Below are 24,299 nucleotides of genomic sequence, written 5' to 3'. Positions count from 1 at the left end.
GGGCTGGAGCAGGTAGCGTGGCTCCCACCTGCGATCCCTGCCTGGAAAAGCAGGGGAAAAGGGAAAACCACCTCACCCTAGCCGGCTCCTGGTTTCCTGCAGCCCACTTAAACTCCGCAGCTAAATATAGGTGTGTGTCTAAATAATCCAGCCACCTCATTACACCTTCACCATCCGCAACAAAGCCACCAGCACTAATCTAGGCTGGCTGGCTGGCAGCTCAGACCAGCTCCATCACGGCGGGGACACGCGGCTCTGCAGAGCGTTTTCCCACGTAGCCTTGCACCACTAAGAAGTGACAAATTCTCACTCCGGTTTCTTAAACCAGTGCTGCTGGAGATTTTATTTACCAGCCCTTCCTCATGGCTGCAGGCAGCACCACAAAGGAGGAGCAGCCGTGGGTGTCCAGGTCCCTCCCGAAGGAGCTGGGACACAAGACACCTCCGTTTCCTAACAGGAAAGTCTTTTTCAACTTTTCTTACCCGCCTCATCGATTCTGTAGATTTCAGGTCGAGCGCACAGCCGTGCCACGGTTTCCAGGGGAGCAGGCAGCACCCTGTCCACAAGGCTGCTGCCCACCGTGCTGCTCGCCAGGCACGCTGTACATGCATCTGCACGAGCCGTGCACTGCAGCGGCCGGTCGCATTTAATGGCAGCGCGGCTGCCGAGCCGCCAGCTCAGCTCGAGTCCCCGCGTCTGCATCCCCTGCCCGCCGGCGCGTCATTTACCGGCGGCTGTGAACGCCTGGCACTCAAGCTGCCTCCTCTGCCACGGCCGAGGGTACAGCACCAGCTCATTCATAAGCCTCAAGAAATATCGTTGTATGAAAATGTAATGAAAGTTATTCAGCTAATCTACTTTAATAACCCAACTTCGGGGCCTCTCTGTGCTGCAGACAGCATAATCATTTTTAAAATATTAGCTGTCATTTCCGATCAGTCCTAGGGAGGCAGAGGAACTCGGCACACGACTTCATCGGGGCTACTAATTCACCAGCCTCAGCCCTGTAAAAAGAAGTGACACGGTGCTCACGGGGGCACAAGTCTCCTGGGGGCAGGGGGCTGCTCTGCCCCGACCCCCAGGAAGCTCCAGGGAATTGGGGGTGACACAGGGGACCCCCGGCACTCCCCACCGCAGGACGGATGGCACCGTAGCCGCAGGCAGGGCAAGCTCAGCACTTGCCTCCACAGGATGGGGATCCCGAGGGTTGCCACCTCCCACGGAAGAAAACGCCGCCAGAGTCTGCCAGTTCTGTGCAGCAAGTTTAATTGATCAAGGATGAGTAAAAAGTAACGAAAATGCCAGAAAACTGCTTCAGTGTGTACAAAACTCATTGTAGAATATAAAATACTTTAAAAATATTCTGCAGAATCAGATCTGCAAATTTTTCAGTTAAAAAAAGATTCCAATGTGCCTAAAACATAGTAACGCTTAACAAAAATAAAGACATCCTGCGGTCACCACGCACGGCAACAAATACATTGGCTCTCCCCGGTTCGTGCAGATGGAGCCGCGTGGCAGCACCGACGCTGACGGCGATGCCCGGGCATCCCGGCGGACAGCGAGACCTCCCGGCTTGGTGAGGTGCTGACTGCGAGGGGACGGGGCTCACAACCCCCCGTCGGGGAGACAGGGGCATTCCCGAGGTGGCACTGCCGGGGGAGCGGCGGTGGCCGGCACAGAGACCAGCCGCTTTGCCGCGGCGGGGTCGCAGCCTCACTGGTAGGTGACCTTCACGCAGAAGGTTTCCTCGTTCTTGTCCTCGTGGTCGTTGATGTGAATCAGGATCTCCTCCTCGCCCGCGGCCTGGCTCGGGGCAAAGCGCAAGCCGATGGTGTACACCTCCCCGCCGGCGACCTGCGGGAAAACGGGTGGGAGGAGAGGCGGTGGGACCCGGCAAGGACCCCTCGCCCTGCCCACCCTCCCCGGGCTAGCACGGCCCTCCCGCGGCAGCACAGCCTGCATCCCTACACCGAGCATCGCTCCGCGCATCATGGTGTCCAGCCGGATGGGGCCGGGGGTCTGTCAAGGGGGGGGGACCGGCGGCAGGAGGACGTACCTCGAAGGAGTCCTCCTTGAACTGCAGGAGGTCGGGCCGGTTGGTGTACAAGAAGTAGAGCCTGGGCGAGGGGTAGGGGTTGGTGTAGGTGATGCGCTTGTTGCAGCCTCTCCCGCCTCCCGCGGGCAGCGAGATCTCGAACGCCTGCGGGTTGAGCACAAGCCGTGGCAGTAGGTGGCACGGACCGCGGGACGGGCGGAGGGAACGACGGGCGCTCCCCCAAACCGACTGCGGAGAAATGCCTCCTGCACCCACACGCCGTGGGAGGCGTTTCGGGGGCACGTTGCCTTACGTCCCCTCCTCTCCCCTTCTACGCCTTACACTTGATCTCTGCCGGCAGATATAAAGAAGCCACCTTTGAGCAAAAGCATCCTCCTCGCGCCGCCGCTGGCACCGGCGCGGCAGCAGAAGTAATTACGAGCCCGAACGACCGAGGGCCAGGGGAGCAGCTGGGACCGGCCAGCTCGTCCTCCAGCTAATTAATGGACGTCCACAGGGAGAGCCATGGCGCTCGCTCAGGTAACGCCCCGTGGCACTGAAGGCGGGCTGGCACTTGGCAGGATGCCGAGGCATCGGTTTAAACGCCGATCTGAACTTCCCCCGGCACCAAGGGTTTTGGGAAAACGTTTTTAAAAGGAACACATTAGCCGGAAAATCTAATTTTCTATCTTTCAGGCAAGGCCTCTGCCAGCACAGTGCTAATAGAAAGCAGCATGCTGTAGCTTTAATTTCACAACCGGGGATACTTCAGAGTTGACACTCCTCAGCATGGGACTGCCTTCGAAACCGCCTGAAAGACGTTTTACCGCAGTCTGCAGCAAGATTATTTGAGTACCCGAGGATGAAACGTGCGCTCAGGGTGGCAAGCACCAAAAAAACCCATAGATGTAAAGAGAGGAAGAAGCAGGAGACGGCCCCGCGTTACTGGCCAGACCGCAACCGCCGGTCCAGTGCCGTCACCGCGTTTTTCTGGTGCAAGAGCCGCCGTACCTTGGAGATGAGGGGCTGCCTGCAGGACAGGCAGAGCAGCCAGGAGGACACCAGCTGGTGGGACTCCACGTCCACCAGGTTGAGGTAGATGAACCTGCTGCCGGCCCGCCGGGGCCTCACGCCGAGGTACAGGTCCTGGATGCCGTTGGCGGGGAGAAGGAAGGCGCCGTCCGGATCCACCTGCGGAAACCAACACCGGGAGCTGCGGCCACCCGCGGCAGCCTATCGCACCTCCGCGCCGTCCAGCTTGGAGAACAAACTAGACCCGATGACTGCTCTTAAAGACCTGTGCACCTACACCACCACTACTGAATCCCACCCACGTGAATACGCCGGGACCGGCTTCGTGTCGGGAGGGATAAGAGCCGCTCGCGGAGAGCCAGCTCCCCCCAGCCCCGGGACTCCTTCCCCTCGCAGGCTTCGCCCGGGGAGACTTTTGCTTTTGTTTACGGGACAGCGATGGAGTTTTTGTGCCTTCCATTATTGACATTCGCAATTATAGCCAAACGGATTCTAAAGAAATTGTTAGTCTTCAGATGGTCTCATTAACGCAGATAATTTGCCCTCTGGGGTTTCGTGCCGATGATCCTACACATGACAGCTCTAATCAAAAGATAATTATCGCAAACACTTTGGGGCTGCCTTTCCCGTTCCGGAGGGGATTTCACCAGGCTGGTCCAGGCCAGCCCCTCGCTTGCCGCAGCCCCCAGCCCACCCGCGGCGGGGGTTACCTCCAGCTCCTGGGGGTGGGAGGTGAACGCCTGCACCCTCCGCGGGGCCGGGGTGCCCCGCAGCAGCAGGGAGAGGCGGGAGAGCTGCCCGGCCGTGCAGCTGACGTCCAGGCGCTGCAGCGAGTGCAGGTAGAACTGCCAGATCTGGACGGGTGCTGCCAGCCAGGCGTCCCTGCAGCACAGACAGACGGACGGGGCTCACTGACAGCTTCTGCTAAGGAACCCGTATCAGTCCCACCCGTTCCCAGAGCATCGTCCGACGCAGACATAGCCCGGCTGGCTCAAAAGGCATTAGCTTGCACAGCAGGGATGCTCTGGCCGGGGGTTATTTAGAGGAAAAGAAAACGATGTAAAACCCTAAGCTGCAAAAGTTTTGGGAAGCCTCCTGCCCAGCTTTCTGCTGCTCAGCGAAGCCGGCTGGGTTCGGGAAGCCGCAAGCAAGGGAAGGGCAGCGTGAGCTCCCCTCCTGCCCTGCCACCACTCGGGGCTAGTGTTTCTCACTTTTGGGGGTCCTGCTACTTACGTATAAATAGCAACAAAGAACTTTTTGATCTGCGGGCTTGGTCCTCCGGCTACTTTTAAGAAGATGTCCTGCGGCTCCCCGGGCCCCTGCGTGCAGAAATCAGAGCATCGTTCCAACGGTTAACCTCGTGATCAAACCAGCTAATGAGGACTCCAGGGTTTCCTTCCCATTAACGGAAAAACCCGCCACCGACCCACTTACGAAAGCAGATGCTTTCAGCATCTAGTTAAACTATGTTATTAAGTTATTATACAGCTTGGCTGAGCTCTTCCAGTATTTTTAATTACAAAAGAGGACACAAACGACTATCGCATTCCAGGTCTGCATCTGTAATCAAATTTTGGCAAATTTTCCCCAAGTTTTCTAACAAGCCATAATCCAATTACCATACTAACATGTTTCTGCAACGGCAATTAGGAACGACCCCTCGTCGCCATCTGCACGTATGGGCTCAAGTTTATTTTTCCTTTCTACCTCCCCCAGCTGCAGAGCAAGCCCAGGAAACTCGTGCCGGGCATTGCAAAGCAAGGGCTGCGCTTGGGGAGGGACGCAGAGCGACGGTTAAGCTTAGCCTAAGGAGCACCTTGGTCCGGCACGGTCCTCCCCACCACCTCAGCATCACCCAGCGGAGAGATGCTCTGCCGCGCATTCAGAGGATGCGCCGTCCCCCCGCTGCACGACTCCAGCGGCTGCGGAGACCCCGAGCAGCGGGGAAGGTCTATCCCACGCCCGACAAAAGGCTGCTTTTCCCCAGCATCTTAATCATCTGGTATTTGCTCAAAAGAACAAGCCAGTACAGGCTGCCGCAGGATGTGGTAAGGGGCAATATTCAGCTTCCACCACAAAAGCCATGTGGCTCCTTTTAATTGGAGCAATAATAAAGGGCAATTCTGGCTTCATCACTGCCAGCGTTTCACTACCACGGGCTGATACACAGGGATGCTCCGCGGGTGCGAGGCATTTCACCACCGATGAAAACCCCCAGCAGAAGGACACAAAGGACAGACCGATGCCAAAGCGTAACCAGTACCATGTTTTTGGTTTCGCAAATGATGTCAGGGTCACTGCAGCGAACAAACATCTCAGGCTCCCCCCCCGGCATCCCCACTGGCGCACCTGTGGAGGAGAGAGACCAAGGTAAAACCATATTCAGCGTTTTCTGTGCTTGTGCTTGCTACCCTGCACCGCACGCAGCCGCAACCCACAATCCCTTATGCAGGGCTACCAGCAAACTACATGGGCGTACTGGTGCGGGGAATTAAACATAAAATTAATGCAGGCAAGTGGATGAAGAGCGAGCGGGGAGCCCAAGGCTGTGAAAGGGCGAGGAAGCAGAGACAAGCTCTCTGGATGCCACCCGCACCTCCAGGGAGGCCCCAATGAACCCTGGACGCTGGTTAACGAGGAAGAGCCCGAGCCCCAACTGCAGGCTCACCGGGGAGCGTGTGCCAGGGAGGCAGCCGAATGGTCTTCTTTAGGAAGGTGAGCTCCGGGTGGTAGAATCGGAAGGTCTGGTCCACCACGTGGGGCTGCGGCTCCACCTTCACCCGCAGGATTGCGATGGGCTTCCCCCCGCTCACCTGGAAGGAGACCTGTCCCGGGCGACCAGCGGGAGAGGGACGGAGTTTTGCAAAAGTGATGCTTCTCCTCCCGCGCAGCCCCTCGAGCGGCGTTTTCGCCCGGTTCCCTCACCTGGATGTGCTTTGTCCGCCCGGCCCCGCTCTTCCCCAGGGAGCGGGTGGCTGCGTCGGCGCCAGCACCCAGCCCTGCCGGCCCCTGTGGGGTGCAAGAGCCGGTCGCCTGGGGATGCAGCACCGCTATGGCTGCGCGGTGCTCCCCGTGGCGGTACCACCCTGCCCTGCAGAGGCAAACACAGCCGAGGAAAATGCTTCCTGCCGGGAACAACTCAAAACGGGGGCTCGCACCTACCTGCGCCACAACGACGGCAGGGTCCGCGGAGAAGGTCTGGTATTTGAAGGGGATGCGGACGGTCTCCTTGGGGCGCAGGTAGACCTGAGGCCTGAGGTCGTCACGGAGGTGGAACATCTCCTCCTCCACCGGCGTCGCGCTCTTGGTCAGCTCCTTGAAGTGGCGCCACTCCCTCGGGTCCAGTATGACGCTGGGGGGGCGAGCGGCAGAGGTGCTGGGGCGGACTGGGCGGGAGCCGGTGCCACCCTGGCATCTCCCCAGGCGCACAGGGGAGACCCCGCTTCGGCCCCCACCTGAGCTCGGGGTGGTCGACCTCGACGGTCACGGTGTGCTGGACGCCGTAGGGGTTCTTCAGGGCGAACTCGAAGAACTCGGCCGTCCCCAGCACGGCGTGCACGGTGTGGGTGGCGGTGATGGCCTGGCTGAGCATCCGGGAGATGCTCTCGCCCTTGACGCGCTCCCGGTAGGCATCGACGATCTGCAGGTCCCGCAGGTGCCGGGCACGCTGCTCCTGCCAGCCCTGCCGCGAGGGAGGGCACCGTAAGCCCAGAGCCACCGCCGCGTCCCCGTCCCCCGTCCCCCCTCTCCTCACCGAGAGCTGGGGCGTCCTCCCGCCGCCGGCGTCCTCCTGCTGCCGCACCAGCGCCATGCGCCGCAGCTTGCGCCGGCGGGCGGCCGTGGCCTCGCCGGGGACGGCCGGGGGGGCCAGCCTCGCCTCCGGCCGGCGGACGCGCAGCGCGGCCGCCAGCTCGCCGTCCACCTCCGCCAGCCTCCGCGCCCGCGACACCCGCCCGCCTGCGGGGGGAGAACACCGTGGCGCCGACAAGGGACCCCCGATTAGCGCGGCCCCGAGGGACCCCCCCGCGATGCCGCCGGGCCGGCAAGGGGAGCGCCGGAGGGGGCAGCGACCCCGCTGGCGGGGGCACGGCGGCAGAGGCACCGCCAAGCCTAACCCACGCCGGGGAGACGGGCCGAGCCCCAGCCCGGCAGGACTCACCGACGGCGGCGTTCAGGGAGATCCAGCTGCCGGCTGGGATGCTGCCAGCGCCGTCCGGCGCGGGCACGACGCGGGAGCGGGACGGCGGCTGCCCCGGGGTCTCCTCGCACGGGTGACCTGCCACGAGCAGAGACGAGAGTGAGCGGAAACCATCTGTTTTTCATCGTTAAAAAATCTACTACAAATTTTTATCCTCGCAGCAGCTCTTTATAGACAATTTTTTAAAAAGCAGGAGCAACTATCTGGTTGCTAACAACGCTCTGCGAGCCCTACGGCACTCCCTCCAGAGCCTAGTGCTGCTACCACCATACAGCCGTCTGCCAGGAGACGGAGCAGCATCAAAAGCACAGTGCCATACTGAGTGAGTCACCACCGAGTCCCTCACCAGCTCCGGTTTTCCTTTCTGTGTTCCCCATCCCCGGGCTGCAGCCCTGCTCCTGCTGCCATCTGTGCTCCCGAAAAGGTTATGCCAAGCGGAGCTGGATGAGGCTCTAAACCCGCTGGGTATTTACCCGGCCTACAAATCCCATCCCCATCCTTCGGGCAGGCGCACCAAGCTTTTCAATACTGTTTCTAACAACAGTATTTTGAAATTCAAACAAAGAGGAAGGGGAAAAAAACAATCAAAGGGCGGCTGTTGTCCTGGTGCAGCATCCCTCCCTCTTTTGCGAGGTGTGAGTTAAACCTCTCCCTGGGTTGTGAATCTCAGATTCTCCTTCCCAGGAGCTTATCGTCCCTTTGCAGGCAAAGTATGGAAATGACGATTTGAGATATCTTATAATGGAGCTAATCTTCCTTCTGAAGATAAGATTTTAAAACCTGGAGTCACTGCACATTTCTAGGACGGGGAATTAAATATATAAAATAAAAGCAGCCAGCGGGTTCTGGGAAGAATAACATTCTCACAAGCATCATTTTCGTTGAGGTACAGCCCTGTGCATCTCTCCCACAGCCCCGTGCTGTTTGCTAGCACCTAACCGCACGGCGCTGCCGTCCCCGCGCCGCCGGCCTCCCCGCTGCGTTTGCAGCCAAGGAGGAACCGCAAGCACAACCAGGGCCACACGGCTCCGCTCGCAGCCCCGCGGCACCCGGAGCCAAGCAGCGCTGGTGCCAGGACGGGGGCTCTGACCAGCACCGGGGGTACCCGGCGAGGCGTGCGTGCCGCAAGGGTGCCGGTGCCAGCACCCAAGGCTGTCGGCCGCGCTCTTACCGACGTTGGCTAGGCAGAGGTGGAGGCGGCCCCTCACCGCCACGCGGACGCCGAGGGGCCGCAGGGCGCCGTGCCGCAGTGCCTCCCGGCCCATCACCGTCACGTCGGGCTCGTACTCGGTCGTGGCCACCTCCAGCTCGTGGTGGGTCCTGACGGCCGCCCGGCCCTGGCGCAGCAGGGGCTGGGGACAAGGCAAGGACCGGTGAGGGGTAAGGATGTCTCTGGATGCCCTCGGTCTGGGGGGTTTAGCCCTAGAATACTGCAGCATGGCCAGGGCGGTGGAAGAAAGTTAACGTTTTGCCGCCACTTTTGAGGAAAAGATGACAAATCCCGCAATTAGGGGCTTATCGGGCTGGCATCGGTCTCGGTTACACAGAGGGGCTGACAGCAGCTCGATTACTAAAGAGGCAATCTCAACGTGGGACCAAAGGAAAAGTCAGGCTCTTCCTTAACATTCCTGCCTGCTAAGCAGGGGGTCTCCTGCATCGTTAGCAGTCCTGAGGGCTCAAGGGGAAAGACCTTCAATTTAACCGATACCTCCAGTTTAACAGCAGCAGACCCAACCAGGAGCAGGGAGTCTCCGTCCCAGACGTCAATCTGGAGGCTGTGCTCGGCCAGGTACCGCACAAACCAGCGCTGCTCCCCGGGTCGCAGGAAAGCGGGATCCACCATGTACTTCAGCTGCAAGCCCGGCGGTCCTGCCAGACACGCGGCATCGTCATGGAAATGGAGCTTCTGCTGACAGCAGCACGTCAGCCGGGACGGGGACACTCTTCTGCTCCGGAGAAGCCTGCCTGCTCACATCCCTCCTCTCCTCCGCTTAACGAACCCATCGGTCAACTAGTAAGGTCCAAGGTCCCCCGGGACTGCACCCGCCCCCCAGAAACACTCAGCCTGTACAGACCCCCCTCCATTTCCATTAACAGCTCCATGTGGAAAAGGAGCTTCCCCAGCCACAAGTGCTTGGTGTCTCTCAGGACCAGAACTCAATAAGGCACAGAAAGAAACAAAGAAGAGCATTCAGCTAGGAGGATCAGAGCCGCTCGCTCTGGGCGCTGCGCTCTCACGTGCCGCCTTTCTTTTCAAAGGCGCTTAGCTGCAGCGGCAGCTGGCAGCCTCGACGTGCAAATCCTGCCACCAACACTTCCCGGCGTTCTACTTCAAATGTTGGACATTTTGAACGTTTTTCATGACGTGCCACGCAAACTAGCGGAGGCTGGCTATCAAAGCAGACGCCAGCCCGTTCCTCAGCCCACAGGCAAGCCCTAAACTGACTGATGGGAGAGGAGCGGCCGCACGAGGATGCTAAAACCGGAGCTCACCGGTGCTAAGGGTCCCGTCCTTGTCCACCCGGACAAGGAGTTGCGCCGGCACAGCCGCCAGCCCCGCATCCGTGCTGACCAGCTGCAGCCGCGGCGTGGTGACCGGTGGGAAACGGTAGAACTGGAAGGTGAGGAAGATGGTCTTCGGCCACGTCCCCTCCACGCCATCCTGGGCATCCCTTCAGGGAGAGAGAGGGGTTTGGGTTAGCTCATGGCGCGGCGCTGCCTCGCCATCACGAGCAACTAGTGCGTTTGGCACGCGCTGAAAGGCAGAAGAACAAGAGAAGATCGGCAGCATCACAAGTATTTGGACTTCTCTGAAGACAGCGGGCATATGGTTTGCCTTGGCTTTCCAAAAAGCTTCACAATTCCAGCTGTCCTCCGCCATATGCTGTGACAGAGGAGCCCAGCAAAGGCAGCGTTTTACCTTCACAGAGCAGACTGCCATCCACAGAAAAAACACAAGTGGGGCCTTATCCAGCCAAAGCCACCCCCACGGGTGCCAACTTTCTCAACTCCATATGCATTTATGGAGAAACCCTGCATTAACTAGCTTTTACATCACATTGTGGCTAATGGATACAATAAAAAAAATTGGAACGTGATTTAAGAGTGCCCGGAAAGAACAAGAGCATCATCGTAAAACCCTCCGGGGCTTTGCCTCCACGGCAGTCTCTGGGGGAAGCAGCACCTTTGCAAGGACTTCTCCCTCTCAAGCAGGGAAGCGGGTTGGGGGGGATTTTGGTAAAGGACTCTCCCCCAGGAGGCCCCTGGGATCTGCCCACAGAAGGTACCACGAAGAGCTGCCATCCCACCTGCCGAAAGCCAGGAACTGCAGGATTATTTCATTGCCTTGCAGAGGGTCGGCTTCCTCCAGCCGCGGGCTGAAACTCGCCGGGTCCACCGGCTCCGAGATTTCCACCGGTACCTGGTTGTGGTCCAGGATCTCCGGGAAGCCGGCGGCGTGCAGTCGCGCCAGGGAGGCACGGGAGAGCAGGGTGCGGGAACTGACAAGAGAAACGGGGGTGAACCGCGCAGAATCGGCCGCGGCGGACCCCGGCGGGCCGGGCGATGGGGACACAGGAGCCCGGGGAAGGGCGGCCGAGCATCACCTGCCTGCCTGCAGCCCCACGGCAGTGATGGGCACCTGCAGCGGGGTGAAGGGCAGCGCCCGCAGCTGGTCGCCGGCGCGGGGCTCTGGGTCCGGCGAGCCGAGGTCAGCCTCCAGGTGAGTGATCCCCCCCTCCTGCCAAGAGCCGCGGCCGCGCCGCGCCGGGGACTGGCCCCTGCTCCGCGCCGGCACCGACAGCTGCGACGCCGACAGCTGGTGGGAGAGCGGCAAGGGTCAGCGCCAGCGGCCCCACGCCGGGAGAGAAGCCCCCCCAAGGCGGGCTGCCCTGCGGGGACCCCGGCGTCGAGGCGGGCCAGCGGCCCTTCCTTGCTGAAGCGGCTCAGATGCCACGTGCTCCGGCATCGCCGCTCTGCCGAGAAGCGGTGCGGCACCTCTGCTTCTGATTTAGCTGCTGCGCTTTCCCTGGCAAGGGGAGGGATGGGAAAATGCAGCAGGAAGATCAAACCGCTTAATGCGGTCTCATGAAGCGTTTTATTTCATCAAAAATATTTGTGTGCCTTGATCCTTGAATCAAGATATAAAAAAAGCATAAAGAGGGATCTCGGTATTCATAGCTCTCCTTAAATCCCAGTAGCTCCGCACGAAGAAACCGTGCGTCACTGTCAGCATGTACCGGGGACAACAGTACTCAGCAAATCTGGGCTGTCAAAAACCAGAACTGCCCTTACAAATACATTTGGGGTGTGAGAAGAGCTGAGGGAATCTCGCCCAGCACGTTATAGGTAGGGTCCCTTTTGCTGCCTCGGAGGAGGTGGGTTTGAGCAGGACGCTCGATGCCTCTTGGCCGCAGCAGCCTGGAAAACCAGCAGAGGACGCGACCGGGAGCACACCCTCAGCCCGTGGGTCGTCCCCCGGGAACGCCGCTGCCCGCCACCCACGTCCGCGGCACTTACCCCCGGTCCCCGCGGGGAGGTCGCCATTCGCAGCGGGGCCTGCGGACCTGCGGGGAGGGACGGGAGAGATGCTGTAGCAGAGCCGTCGCCCCAGGCCCCGCCGCCGCGGCTGTGACCTCCGCCAGCAAGCCCCCTCCAACCTCCTGCCAGCCCTTTCAAATTTGGGGGGGTTAAACCAGCTCGGTGAGGTGGCTTACCACCTCTCAACCACTTATTTGACTTATTTTTCCAATACGACTGTTGCCTGGCGGGGGGGAAACGTAGCACGTCTCCAGATCCAACCGTTATTTTGCTGGAATTAGGCTAACTCTGCCGCAAAAGGCAGCTCCTCCATTCCCAGACAGTGCCGCGGTTCCCTCCGGCCATCCGGCGCTGCCTAAGTGGGATGCTTAATGAGACGTGAAAGTTTTAGGATACTTAAGGTTTTCGTCGCTCCTCTGTTATTTCTTGTCACTCCCTTCATCTATTCGTGCGTTCGTGCCCTGAAACGGTACGAGCTTTATCATGTTTATATTTGGCTGCTCGGCTCGCGCGCCGGCACAGCTGAGCTCGCTGCGCCGCTGAGCCGCGGGTCCTTCAGAGCGGAGCAGTCCAGGGGCACAGATGTTCTATCTCTGCATCCACGTGATGCTGAGACCTTATTTTGCTTTCACCACCACACATATTCTGGCTATTTCACGCTGACTGCTGTGCAAAGGAAACCACCCTGTTTCCCTTACGTCTACAACATTGTTTTCTTTCAGTTAGGATGGCTTTGGCCAGTGTTAAGGAGATGATGGACGGATCCATCAGCACCATCGGCAGCTGAGCTGACAGAAGATGCGCTTGGCCTCCGCTGGCCAAAAGGGCCAGCTGGTGGCATGTTTTCCAACGGAGCTCTACAAGAAGTTAACCAAACACTCATTTCAGCAGCTCGGAGCGCAGGCTGGCTCTCGCGCGTGGCCGCTCACCTCCCAGCACAGCTCCAGGACCACCGCTGCACTTCCCAAGCTCTCCCCGGTGCCACCAGGCCCCCGGAGTCAGGGAAAGGCCATGCAGCTCATCTCCTAAAATCACCCTGTTGGGGCATCTCCCCTCGCCGGGCACCCTGCCCGCGCTCCAGCACGCTCCCTGCAAGCCGGAGCGCGCCAGCCCAGTGCCGGACTGGAAGCTCACCGCCGGCGCGCGCTGCCTTTTCCCTTCACCGCACTGCAACTCCCTCAACATCCCGGCTGTCGCCAGCTGAAAGGCATCCAGGAGAACCTTTCAAGCAGCGCCAGGAAGGTACCAGCAGCGATGCAGCCACGTCGCAGAGAGCCTCACCCGGCGCAGCATCGCCAGAGCCCTTCATTTCACCCGTGAAGCTTTCCTGCTCTAAAGCCCCTTGCACCAGCAAACCCGGCTCCTCACCGGCAGAAAGCCAGGACTTGCTGCGGCAGAGCCATGGTGCCACTGCCATCTCGTGGAAGGCACAGCAGATCCAGAGCCAGAGCAGGAACAGGCATCCACCGCGCCAGCTACCGGCTCACCAGAGGAGCTGGATAAGCTCGTAAAACGTATTTAAACACTGTCAGGTATCTGGAGCGTCGCACCGAGACCTGCGTGGGAACCAGAGCGGGAGCAGAAGCGATGCTGCAGAGGAAAGGGAAGTTTTGTTTCCCATCGATCACGAAAAGGGGGGATTAGATAGAAACAAGCCACAGAGGATTTCCAGGAGCCGGGGGCATTGACTCAACTCCGTGCCCAAACCCAAGCCAATGGCAGTTTTCTTTCTGCCTCCAACACACACAGCGCTGAAACCCCGACCACCTGGCACCCCTGCACTACAGACACACAGACAGATAAATGCCTATGTGCACACACACATACACAGCCTGGTTTTTCCTGGCTAGGCACTGGCACAGCCTGTGCAGGACGATCGAATGTGTGCTGCTGTCACGCTCCTTGAGCAGCAGCACAAGATTATTATTTTTTTCCTCAGCCTATAATTGCCATCTCTCCTGTCGTCACGTATGGAGGGATTCAGAGTCCAGAGAGATGAGCAGCAGCACTGGCAGAGAGCAATGCGCTGCTGGTGCAGCCGCTGCACCCATCCAGCTGCTCTGGGTGTTGAGCACCGGAGCCCTAACGCCATCAGCGCAACCCGAAACGGGAGCGGGCTGGTGCGATGCTGGAAATCCTTGGGGATTTTGCACGTGGCTCAGCACTACTGTCACAGGGGAATTTTGCAAGTTCAAAAGTGAAAGCTGAATTCAACTCGATGGAAACTTGGTTCACTCCAGTAATTCATAAACTAGCTTACTCGGTGAAGACGTGGTTTTCTTCTCCTGAGCAGACACCAGTGCCACACTCTGTATTTTAAATGTCAGCGATCTGGAAAACACTCACTCAGCGATGGCGTAGGAGGCTTCTCCGACTCGTCCTTGTCTTTACGTAGGATCTCCGCAGCAGTTACAAGATGTTCTTCCGAATCAGTGGAAACATAGAATTGGACAGTCCCAGACTCCACGTGCTTCCCCTGAAATTAGAAACGAAATACTTTTAGACAGCGTGCTACACGCAGCCACCCCCGTACCTCCGAGAGACGACTCCCTTGCCCTGCAGTCGGAGAAACGGTGGTGCAAGCCAGAGGCAGAGCTAGCAAGGGGCTGTACTTTAATTTCTGACCAAATACCTCTGTCTTTGCAGAGACACACACACACAGCCCCCTGCTAACTGCACCCACCACCACCCGGTATAAGATTTTTACTGGGCAAGTTCTGCAGACACTCATCCGTCCTGGCCCGCAGCAGAGAGCAAACCGCGCAGCTTAGCACCACAGCCATATTTTGGCCACCCCGCCGTGACTCCTTCGCCCCAGCCCTAACCTGCTTTTGCTGATAAATACCTGGGAACGAGGTCTTTCTCTCGTGCATGCACATCTCGGAATAAACCTGCTCAGGTCACAGTGGCCTCCAAGAAATATGGCAATAACTGTGCCGACCAGCTACGTGGCAGCTCAGTCTGCCCGTTTGCCGTCACTGAAGTCAAGCAGCACCAGACACCGAGTGCGCTATCTATCGCCGTAGACGCTCGCTGGCAGGGGCTGGGGGGCTGCCGCCCTCCTCTTCCCGAGCCTCTTCATCCCCTCACAGATTTGCAGAGAGCTCCTCCGTCGCCGGGGCACTTATAAAGGTTTTGGCAAAGAGCCTCTCTATCGGCAAGCCCGTCCAAGCACCGGCAGCGTCCCCGTGTATTTTGCAGCGCAGAAGCGAGCCCTTACCTGTCGGGAGCTCCTGCCGCTCGTCGGGGTCCGGTAGACCAAGGTTTGGCAGGGGCCGCGGCAGGCTCCGCCGCGCAGGGGCAGGACCACCTCCGCCTCGCCGGCACCCAGGTCGGGGCTCCAGATGGCCCAGCGCACCGAGCGTATGTCGGCCGTCTCGCCGTGGGCACTGCCGGGCAGGGCCTGGGTGGGAGACGGGGGAGCGTGGTGAGTGCCGGGCACCCCACCTCGCCGTGGGATGGAGGAGCGGGTGCTGCCAGACAGATGCCGGCTCTCATCTCCCACTGCACCTTCCCGCACCCGGCTCTGTTCTGGACACGTTCCACTTTCCAGCACCTTATTTCTCTTTCTGCACCCATTTTTCCCCCCCCCACCACCAACTGCACCTTTCTGCTCCCATCCCTTTGCAGGCTCTGAGGAGCACCAGGAATGCTTCTCTGATGGAGAGGGACTCATCGATCCCGGGGAGGGGATGCAGGATGGCGAGACCTCTCAGTGAAAGAGCACTGAGCTGGCCTGCACCGTTTTGAGGTTTGCTTCTCTTCCCTCTGCCAGCAGTGCCGCAGGCAGAACCGGCACCTTCCTACATGATTTCACCTCCTCAAGGCTGACCACAAACTCACAGCCACAGCTGCCCACAGGCACAAATCCCACTTTCTCCCTGTAAACCCTGTACCACCCTTCCCCACACGAGCACACTGTTTTTTCTTGCATATATCCCATTTACTCAGCCCATCGCTGAGGTTATTCCCCTTCCCGCAGCCTGCAGCTGCAGTACGGCAGGCACCCGTGCTCCAGGTAATTGCACCTCATCCCTTCACCAGTTATGCAAGCGACTACACCTCTGTATTATGGATCAGCATAATATAATGCTGATATACTGTAAAAGCATGATATAATGCTTTTCAAACATAACAGGATTTTCATCCCTTGTATGTATTTAGCAGACAGGAAAGGCAGCATAAAGGCTTCCACTTACCCAGGCGCGTCCACAGCCTCCCCTTAAACTGAAGGAGAGGTACAGAAGCAAACCAAGAGGTCTCTATCTGTGCCCGCATTCGCCCTCGCAGCCTGCTAATTATGGCACAGAGGACAAGGCGATCAGCTCGGCAAGCGGCTTTGGGATTAACTGCTCTGCCCAAGGGCTGCACCGCGGGAACCGGCTCCACCGCCACCCCGGCCAGCATGCCCAGCACCCAGCACAGCCAAACAACTAGATCTGCGTCTGGAGCCCCAGATGCCCATGGGTCCTCGGGTTTCAGCTTTTTGAAGGAGTTGAACCCCACATATAATCTCGGACAGCAAGGGTCAGCTTCTCCTCCCCCCTCAATAGAAATCCCTCCAGCCTGGCACCTGTGTCGCACTTTATAAACACCCATTTCCCCCCCCAAGTTTTGCTCTGGACAGCTGTAACAAGAGAGGACACTTGAGCATTTTCAAGGAGCACGATTAGGGCCTCCTAACAAACTGATGGCCATTGGTTCAGCCACACTATGAGCTAATGGCTCCAATAGCAAAGGGGCTCTGGAGGGGACTACCGAAGGGCTCGCTAAGCTGGGTTTAGCCTGGGGAAAGGTTAAACTGAAATACGTGTAAATGATCGGTAAGTGGGCGTTAGCGTGGTCTCTGCAGTCAATACAGAGACTTCTGGCTTTAAGATCCGGAGAACATCAGGCTGAAGCTCCCAGAGAAACACAGCATTCAGAGAAGAAAAAAGAGCAGGAGGGTTAACTTCTTTTTGGCATAAATGCTAAATTCTAAAGAAAAGCCTTTTTTAAATTAAAAAAAGCTGAAATATTCCAAATTAGCTTGCCAGAACACTATGGGACTGCTGCAGGCTACACTTTTCTATATACATATACACAGTGGAGAAATGTAACCGCATGTAATTAAAAGGACTCAATAAGCCCATCTGCAGGATATTTTTTGCAGCGCTGCGGAAAGCACCTGGACACTTTGTGGGGCCATTCACTGGACACTTTGCAGGGCCATTCATTAAGCAGCATGGCCCTGAAATGAGGAGCCCCTGCATCTTGGAGGCACGGGATGGTGAAATGGGAGCAGAGGACAGAGTTACTCAGCAGGGCTCGCTCCCCCAGCGTCAGAACTCCGCTCTTTAATAAGGGACGGAGACGAGGCGCGTGCACGCTCAGCCCTACCTTCCCGCCGGCTCTCCCCGAGCTGCAGAAGACGTACTCCAGCTGGAAGCAGACCCCAAACGCTGGGTGAGGGACCATTTCGCTCAGGTGGATGCGGCTCCTGAGGACCAGGGCTTGACCTGCACCCCTGCGCCGGGATGGAGAAGCGGCTGTCAGCAGCACCCGAGGCAGGAGGGAAGCGGCACCGGCAGTGGAGGGTCTCCCCCTTACCTGGCTCCGGAGCCGGGCACCCCCAGGCAGCCGCCCCGCACCACCTCCGCCTCCGGCACCAGCACGGCGACCTGCGGCGCCTGGACGAAGCGCAGGCCGTTGTGGACGCCGACGTGCAGCCGCCGCTCCCGAACTGCCACCCCGTCGCCGTCCGGCGCAGCGTTAGCCTGCGACAGGTAAGTTTTTCAGCTGGGGCAGCGAGGCGGCATGGGGTGACACAGCATCCCTCCCTGCACCGCCCGCGGCCAGGAAAATTCAGGCAATCTGTCGGAAGCTCAAAAAACAAGACCCACCCCCCCAGCGGCTGATGGATATTAAAATCATTCGTCTTTATGGCAGAGTTGGCGCAAATCTGGCAAATAAAGGACTCGGCCAGCAGTCCTTACTGGGCACTGAGCGCTGCTGTTCCTAAAGAGACGTACTCAATGCACCGCACTTTATCTTTGCATTTTCCATAGCAGAGCAAACCCAAATGCTGCTTATTACTGTCTGGATGTTCAAAACAAAGCCTACACAGAGCACCTGCATGCTAACCCAGCCACAAAACATGCAAGAGGCTTGCACAGCAAAAAAGAAAAAAAAGCCAAAGCAAAAAATCAGAGACTCCAAGCAAAACAAATACACAAGTGCCATTTATCTGAACCTTTCCACTCTGCCCATAAACGAAGCGCCGGCATTACTGCTTGTGCACTGTGCCTTCCCCTGCTGTAACTGCATCGGCAGTACCTGAAGTAAACGATCGCTGTTCAGTAAGTCCAGCAGTTCTTCCTCAAATTCCTCCAAGGAAGGGTACAGCCGGACGGACAGCCTCTCCAGATAGCAGGTGACCGGCTTCATCAGCCGGGGTTTCTGCAAGCAGTCACCTGAAGAGACAAGGTGGTGGCCACAGGTCACGCTGCGGCCGGGGGGACGATGCCGGGAACGCAGGGGCACCCGCAGCCGGACCCGAGCCGAAAGCAGCACCGGGGAGAGGTCGTGGCCGTGCACAGGCTCTCTGGCCACGGGGCCACCACCTTTATGTGGACGTGGGGTGTTTGCAGAGATGCACAGTGAAACGTTCCTGCTTCACCCCGTTTCCCTGGCACATACACGCCTTGACGCCCGGGAGAGACCCAGAAATACCTAATGCCTTTGGTGTCAATGGCTGCAATCTGTTTACTTGATAAAGCCACCGCCGCTGCAGTGCTAAGGTGCCCTGCAGTGCAAGACGCTGGCTCTCCCCTCCTTCTCAGCAGCACCGGGGACTCGGCTGCTTTGGAGACCTTGCTCAGCTTTAACGTTAACAGTTACAACCCCCAAAACGGTTAGCAGTAGGGTTTTTCCGGCAGTAAGCTGAAGAATAACTCCGCTCCAGAATTGAGAGTACTTTTTACCCTCTGAATCTTCAGATCACACAATTTTAATCGCAGCAGCTCAAACGGCAAGGCTGCTACTCACAGGGGAAGATTAACGAGGGCTGAGCGTGCAAGGGCTCGTCCCCCCGAACCTGCCAGACCCCCAGTGATCCTGAGCCTCGCCACCAAGGAGGACGACTTTAAACAAGTTGCAAGGGCTTCTCCTAAGACGCCGCTGAACAACTGTGATTAAACCAACCATCACTTATCCCTAGCAGCTTCCCAGGAGCAAAGCAATTAATGGAAGAACAGACCGAAGCCGTTTTGACATCTTTCAGGACAAGCTATGAACACAAGGGCTGCAGCCCCACCGGCGGAGCGGAGATGCTCTCGCCAAGGGGCAGCACTGCAGAGAACCTGTCGGTGCTCCCAGAAACCCCATGCCAGCACCCTGCCTGCCCTGCCCGCAGCCTCCCCAGGGACCTGCTGCCTTCAGCAGGAGCAGCACAGGGAGCAGGGAAAGGGAAGGAGCCCTTACTCGCATCTCCGTGCGCTGGCAGCAACCCAGGAATGGTCTGCAGCCCAGACACCAGCAGGTTTTCGGGAAGGAGGTGAAATATCGACTCCAGGGGCTGGTGGGTCTTCAGGGCATACTGCAGGTGGCTCTTCTCCATCACCGTCAGGTATTTGTTCTCTGAAGAAGAGAAAACATCCCAAAATGACCAAAACAGGGTAGAGGACACAGCTTCACAGCGCCATTGTTGAAGAAATCGTTATCCACGAACGCATGTGTTGGGAGCAAAGGAAAACCTGGGTTTGCCCGGCCAGGCTTTTCCCGGCTGGCAGTAAGGCACATCCGCTTAGCACTACCAGGGCACGGACCACATATCGCATCGACCGGACACACACAATACTCATTTGGATAAGAGAGGCTGCCAAGAAAGGAGCGAGACGCAATGTCTTGGAGCTGCTTACTTTCCATGGGGTCCTGGAAGCGCGGGTGCAGTAAGGCGCGTGGCGTCCCATGGTACAGCTTCAGTCTGAAAGCAAAGAGCACAGGCGCAGCGGTCAGTAAATCCACCCTGAAGCCCATCTTCATCTTCCACAATGCCTCCGCTCAACAGTAAGAAACCACCTTCCTGCTCTGCACCCGTGGTAAAAACCCTGTCCTTTATGGAAAGGACAGGCATCACTTACAAGCCCATTGCTGCTTCCCCAGCCATGAAGAATTCCAGGTTTCTAAACACTGGCTTTGTTTCTGCAGCCCCAGGACCACCCTTTCTCCCCCTCCGAAGGAGCCATGTACATTGCCACCCCAATTCCCGGCGTGCCCCATCACGCAGCGGCGGGGGGACCTACGCTCTGTCCTCAGCGGCCGGATCCGTCGCCTCCGACCCGCTGCCAAAGAGGGGGATGAGTCCAAAGCCACAGGAGAGATGCCGAGAGCCCCCGTCCCCTTTCCCGGCCGTCGCCACCACTTCCACGACGGCGGCGATGCCGGGGTGGTTCAAGGAGGTGTGGAAGTAAACGGTCTGGGACAGGAAAAGGAGAGAGAAAGGGTATTTCAGAGGTGGTGGCGGCAGCTGCGGGCAGAGCAATAGCCGTTGCATTTGGACAGCCAGCAGCCCAACCAGACCATCCATCAAAACTTCCAGGCAGCAGCTCACGGCAAACGACCTCCAGCACCGCTCAGAAATCTCAACCTCCTTAAATCTCAAACATCATTAACTTTTTTTTTCTTTTTTTTTTTTTTGTTGCTAACACCTATTTTCCGCAGGCTGCGGACCCCATAAGAGCGGGGCTTTGATGCGCCCCTGACCTACAGCATCATAGCAAGGCCCACACTGGGAAAGCCAAAGGAGCTGGAAGCCCTCCTGCCGCAGGGAGGGGAGATGGGGGTGGCCCGAACCTGAGGGCAGGAGGGGACGGGACACAGGTCACCTCCCCGGGACAGGATTTAAAGCTAGGTTAATCTTTCTGTTAAAAACTCATTACCGCAGTGTCCCAGGGAAAACGTTTACTGTAATCACAGGCTGTCAGGAAGGGATAACGGAGAGAGACATTACCGTGTCAACCCAGGGAAATAAATCGTTATTCTATTATCTTTTATTGCAAAACGTTGAAGTAATGACCGCTGGCTGCAGACCGATGCCTTGCCTTGCAAAGACACAGACAGCCCTTAAAGCGGATCCCTTGTAAAACCAGGCTTGCTGTTCCTTTTGCGAACGCTAACACCACTTTACGACAGCTCGCTCCTCTCCCCTAAACCCTACGAGGACGATGCAGCGCAGGGGTCACCTTAACCCACCACACGTGCGGACCCCGTCCCCTGCCCACTCCTCCGGTGAAGCTGGCGAAAGTGCAGGCAGCAGCACGTGCAGGCAGAAGCTCAGCGCGTGGCCTGCGCAGGCAGAGGACGCAATGCCCCTGCACGCTGCCAGGTCTCGCGAGGCGGCTCTCTAGCACGAGGAGCAGCGCCTTTCCCCCTTCCCTCACCTTCCACACATCGATTGCCTCTGCACCCGAACTCTTTGCGACGCCGAACTGCTGAGTATCGTGAAGTTAAAAGATCCCAGTGCTCAGCTGCAACGCAGGCTGCAAGACCCCGAGCGCTGCGGCTGCACCGTGAGCGTGCTGGGCGGGCTGCAGGGGATGGGCAATGCAATTCAGCGACTGCAGAGAGGCTGTGAGATGCAGTCCCCTAACACCCCAAGGCTCCTGCCAACTGCTCCCAACCGTACGCCAAACACCCAGGAAGCCTGCGGACATAGGGATGGTGCTTGGAAAGGCATCTGGCGAGGTGGGGAGCAGCACCACATCGCTCTCTCCGCAGCGCACTCTGCCATAGTTTTTCTGCATCCCCCTTCAAAAAAGCAGGAGTTGGCCCGTAATTAAAATACTCGGGGGAGAAATGCACACGTCAGCACCCCTCAGATACCGCTACCGATTTAAATGAATGAAGGAGCGCGGTGCTAATCTGTGCCACACTTCATCTGCAGCACCGGAGGAGGTGGAAATAAAACATATGAATTAGAAAACGTGATATCTCGGCCATCATCCCCACTACGGGGCAGCGGGATCTCCCCAGTAAGGGGGCACCCTGGTTTGCGGGTATCAGCAGCAGATGGAAGCATGGCTTTGAGCGAGTTAAGTTCCCAGGTAAGGGAAGAAGGCGAGAAGGTGAGAAAAGCGCTGTGTCCTTCCCTTCCTTCCCACTCGTGAAGAAACACTGCTCTCTGCTGCCGGCTCTGAACACAGCAGGCGGCACAGGGTGGCACGCCGCTGCTCCCACGCCGTCGCCCAGCCCCGGAGGTAACCCAAGAGCCCCATTTCCCCATTCCAATAAACCCTGCATAAAACCTTAAGAAGTGGGCTGTGTCTGGGGTGCACCCTGGGCAAAGGATCGGGAAGGGAAAAGGGTTTGCTGCTGCTGTCTGCCTGCGTGCAGGAGAACGAAGCCCCGCAGACGAGGCTCAGCAGCAGACAGACCGACCACGGGCCAGAGCCCGGGCACGCTTCGGACTTGCCGCTTTAAAAGGCTGACGGCTACGGCGTGCCGATCGTAGGCTCCCAGAGCTCTCCAAGCTCCGCTTCCACAGACTGACGGAGCCAAACCAGCACCAAAGGAGAGCAGCTCCAGGCTGAACTCGAGCAAAGACAGCTTTTCCCTTCGCGTATTAAAAACCTCCCTCCTCCGACTTGACTCCTGCAGCTCCAGCCGCCTCCCCGTGGGATCGCTGCCCCTTCCCGGGGGGCTGCCGGTGTTTTCCCAGACACAGCCGGCACGGCCGCTCCCCCAGCACCCTACCTCATTGAAAGCCGCCCTGGCCGGGCGCGGCGGGGTGGCACGGGCAGCTCGCCGGCTGCTCCTCCACGTCCTCCCGAAGAAGTGGTGGTAGGTGGCGTCGAAAAGGGAGAGGCGCAGCTGGTACTCGGCTCCCTGCAAGGCACGACAGGATGGGGACACACCAGCTCAGCAGCCCCCAACGCTGCAGAAAACACACTTCAGTAAGAGGGGACAAACAATTCCCGTTTTCGAATCGATGCCCAAATCAGGCCAGCGGCCGCGGACAGCTTCGTGCATTGCTGGAGAACCTGTCGGAACGGCAGAGGTTGAACAAGCAAAGCAGAAGCGGGAAAACTGAATGTTAAGCATCTAATAAAGGGGTAGCAGACTTTTAGAGTGCTCCCTGGGGATTTTACTTTAAAAGTGCTCACCTAGATTAAAAACTAACAAAAATTAAAGGGTTTTTAATTAAACACTAACCCAGATTTGCAGGTAAAAACCCCTGGGATTGAGACACGGCTCTGATTTGTGTTTCTGGGAGATTTACAGTTAGTTCCCCCCAAAACAAGTAACCTTGTCTTGAAAACCTCTGCCTTCGTGAGCTCCGGCCGGCAAACACAGCAGATCCCGGCCGGCGGTGGGCAGAAAGCAAGGGCTCAGCGAGAAGACACTGCTGGGCTCTCCGAGTCCCCCCTACCTGGGTGAGGGCAGCCCCTTCCAGGTACTTCAGGACGCAGCGGAAAGCCGTGGAGCCCGGCCGGCGAGTCCGTCTCCGCTGGCAGTGCGGAGGAAGGACGACGTTCCGCAGAAACACCCTTTCCCACTCGCTCATCTTGCTGCCCCGAAGGTCGCCTCTCCCTCCCGGCGTCGGTTAGGGCGAGTGCTCGGCTGGAAAACGGAGCCGGGAAACACACACTCCGGCCAACATGCTCCGAGGCCATGATGCCACGCGCGTGGACGGCCACAACGGAATGTGCCGTAAAGGGGCTCTGGGTTCCCGCGGGATGTGCCGGCCTTCCCCGGGAGCGGGCGGCTTGACGGAGCGCAGCCGGAGGGTCCAGTGCAGGTCACCCCAGCGTGCGGCACCCACCGCTCCTCCCGTACGAGTCGACCCGCGGACGCACATGCGCGCGTGCGCGCAGAGACCCGTACAGGGACGCGCTTCTGCGCACGGACACGGGAAACCCACGGGCACGTGCCCGCAGACGCCCACGCACGCGCGCCGACACCCAAACACGTACGCGCGTGTGCGCGAGCGTACAGCGCCATAGGCGCCGTAGGGGGCCGGCGGCGGAGGGCGAGGCCAGGCGCACCGCGGCGCCCGCCCGTGCACCCGCCCCTCCCGCGGGTGGGTGCCCACGCAGGCAGGGACGGGGCTGCTGCCCGCGGCAAAACCGCGGACACGCGTGGCGGACGGCACGGCCTCGCCCGCGCACCCGTTCGGGTCGCCCGCGCACCCGCACGCGTCGCCCGCGCGCGCGGCTATAGGTGCCCGCGCGCGGCTATAGGTGCCCGCGCGCGGCTATAGGCGCCCACGCGCCACCCGCCGGCTCGAACCCGCGTCGCTCCGCGTACTCACCGCGCCCCAACGCCATCTTCGCGGGCGCGACCAACCTCGCGCCGGGGGGGGGGGGAGGGGGATACGGAGGCTGCGCCGCAGCTCGCCGCCCCGCCGCCCGCGCTCCCGCGCCCCACCCCGCCGGCGGACAAAGGAGAGAAACGTCGGCGGGACGATCCCGGAGCCGAGCCGGGAGCGGCGGCGGCCGCGGAAGCGGCGGCGGC

General features: G+C 59.0%; 1 protein-coding gene across 1 annotated transcript; it reads right to left on the bottom strand.

The window, feature by feature from the left end:
- Positions 1–1,258: 1,258 nt before the first annotated feature.
- Positions 1,259–24,240, bottom strand: NPHP4 (nephrocystin 4). Its single transcript, XM_075027118.1, has 29 exons — positions 24,097–24,240; positions 23,215–23,405; positions 22,539–22,670; positions 20,090–20,262; positions 19,706–19,770; positions 19,269–19,424; positions 18,123–18,259; positions 17,397–17,563; positions 17,187–17,313; positions 15,028–15,210; positions 14,154–14,283; positions 11,787–11,833; positions 10,874–11,085; positions 10,577–10,768; positions 9,762–9,940; positions 8,977–9,137; positions 8,440–8,620; positions 7,230–7,346; positions 6,825–7,027; positions 6,526–6,752; positions 6,233–6,422; positions 5,996–6,079; positions 5,739–5,895; positions 5,334–5,419; positions 4,304–4,389; positions 3,781–3,952; positions 3,050–3,229; positions 2,060–2,203; positions 1,259–1,857 (listed from the first exon to the last, which is right to left on the bottom strand). Exons 2-29 carry the CDS (start codon positions 23,347–23,349, stop codon positions 1,717–1,719), a joined length of 4,164 nt encoding a protein of 1,387 aa, XP_074883219.1. The 5' UTR covers positions 23,350–23,405; positions 24,097–24,240; the 3' UTR covers positions 1,259–1,716.
- Between the last annotated feature and the right edge of the window lie 59 nt (positions 24,241–24,299).

This window comes from Buteo buteo, chromosome 5 (assembly GCF_964188355.1).
Source record: "Buteo buteo chromosome 5, bButBut1.hap1.1, whole genome shotgun sequence".
NCBI classification, from domain to species: domain Eukaryota; kingdom Metazoa; phylum Chordata; class Aves; order Accipitriformes; family Accipitridae; genus Buteo; species Buteo buteo.
The sequence above is the reverse complement of the archived record's forward strand: the minus strand, read 5'-3'. Positions and strand labels throughout refer to the sequence as shown.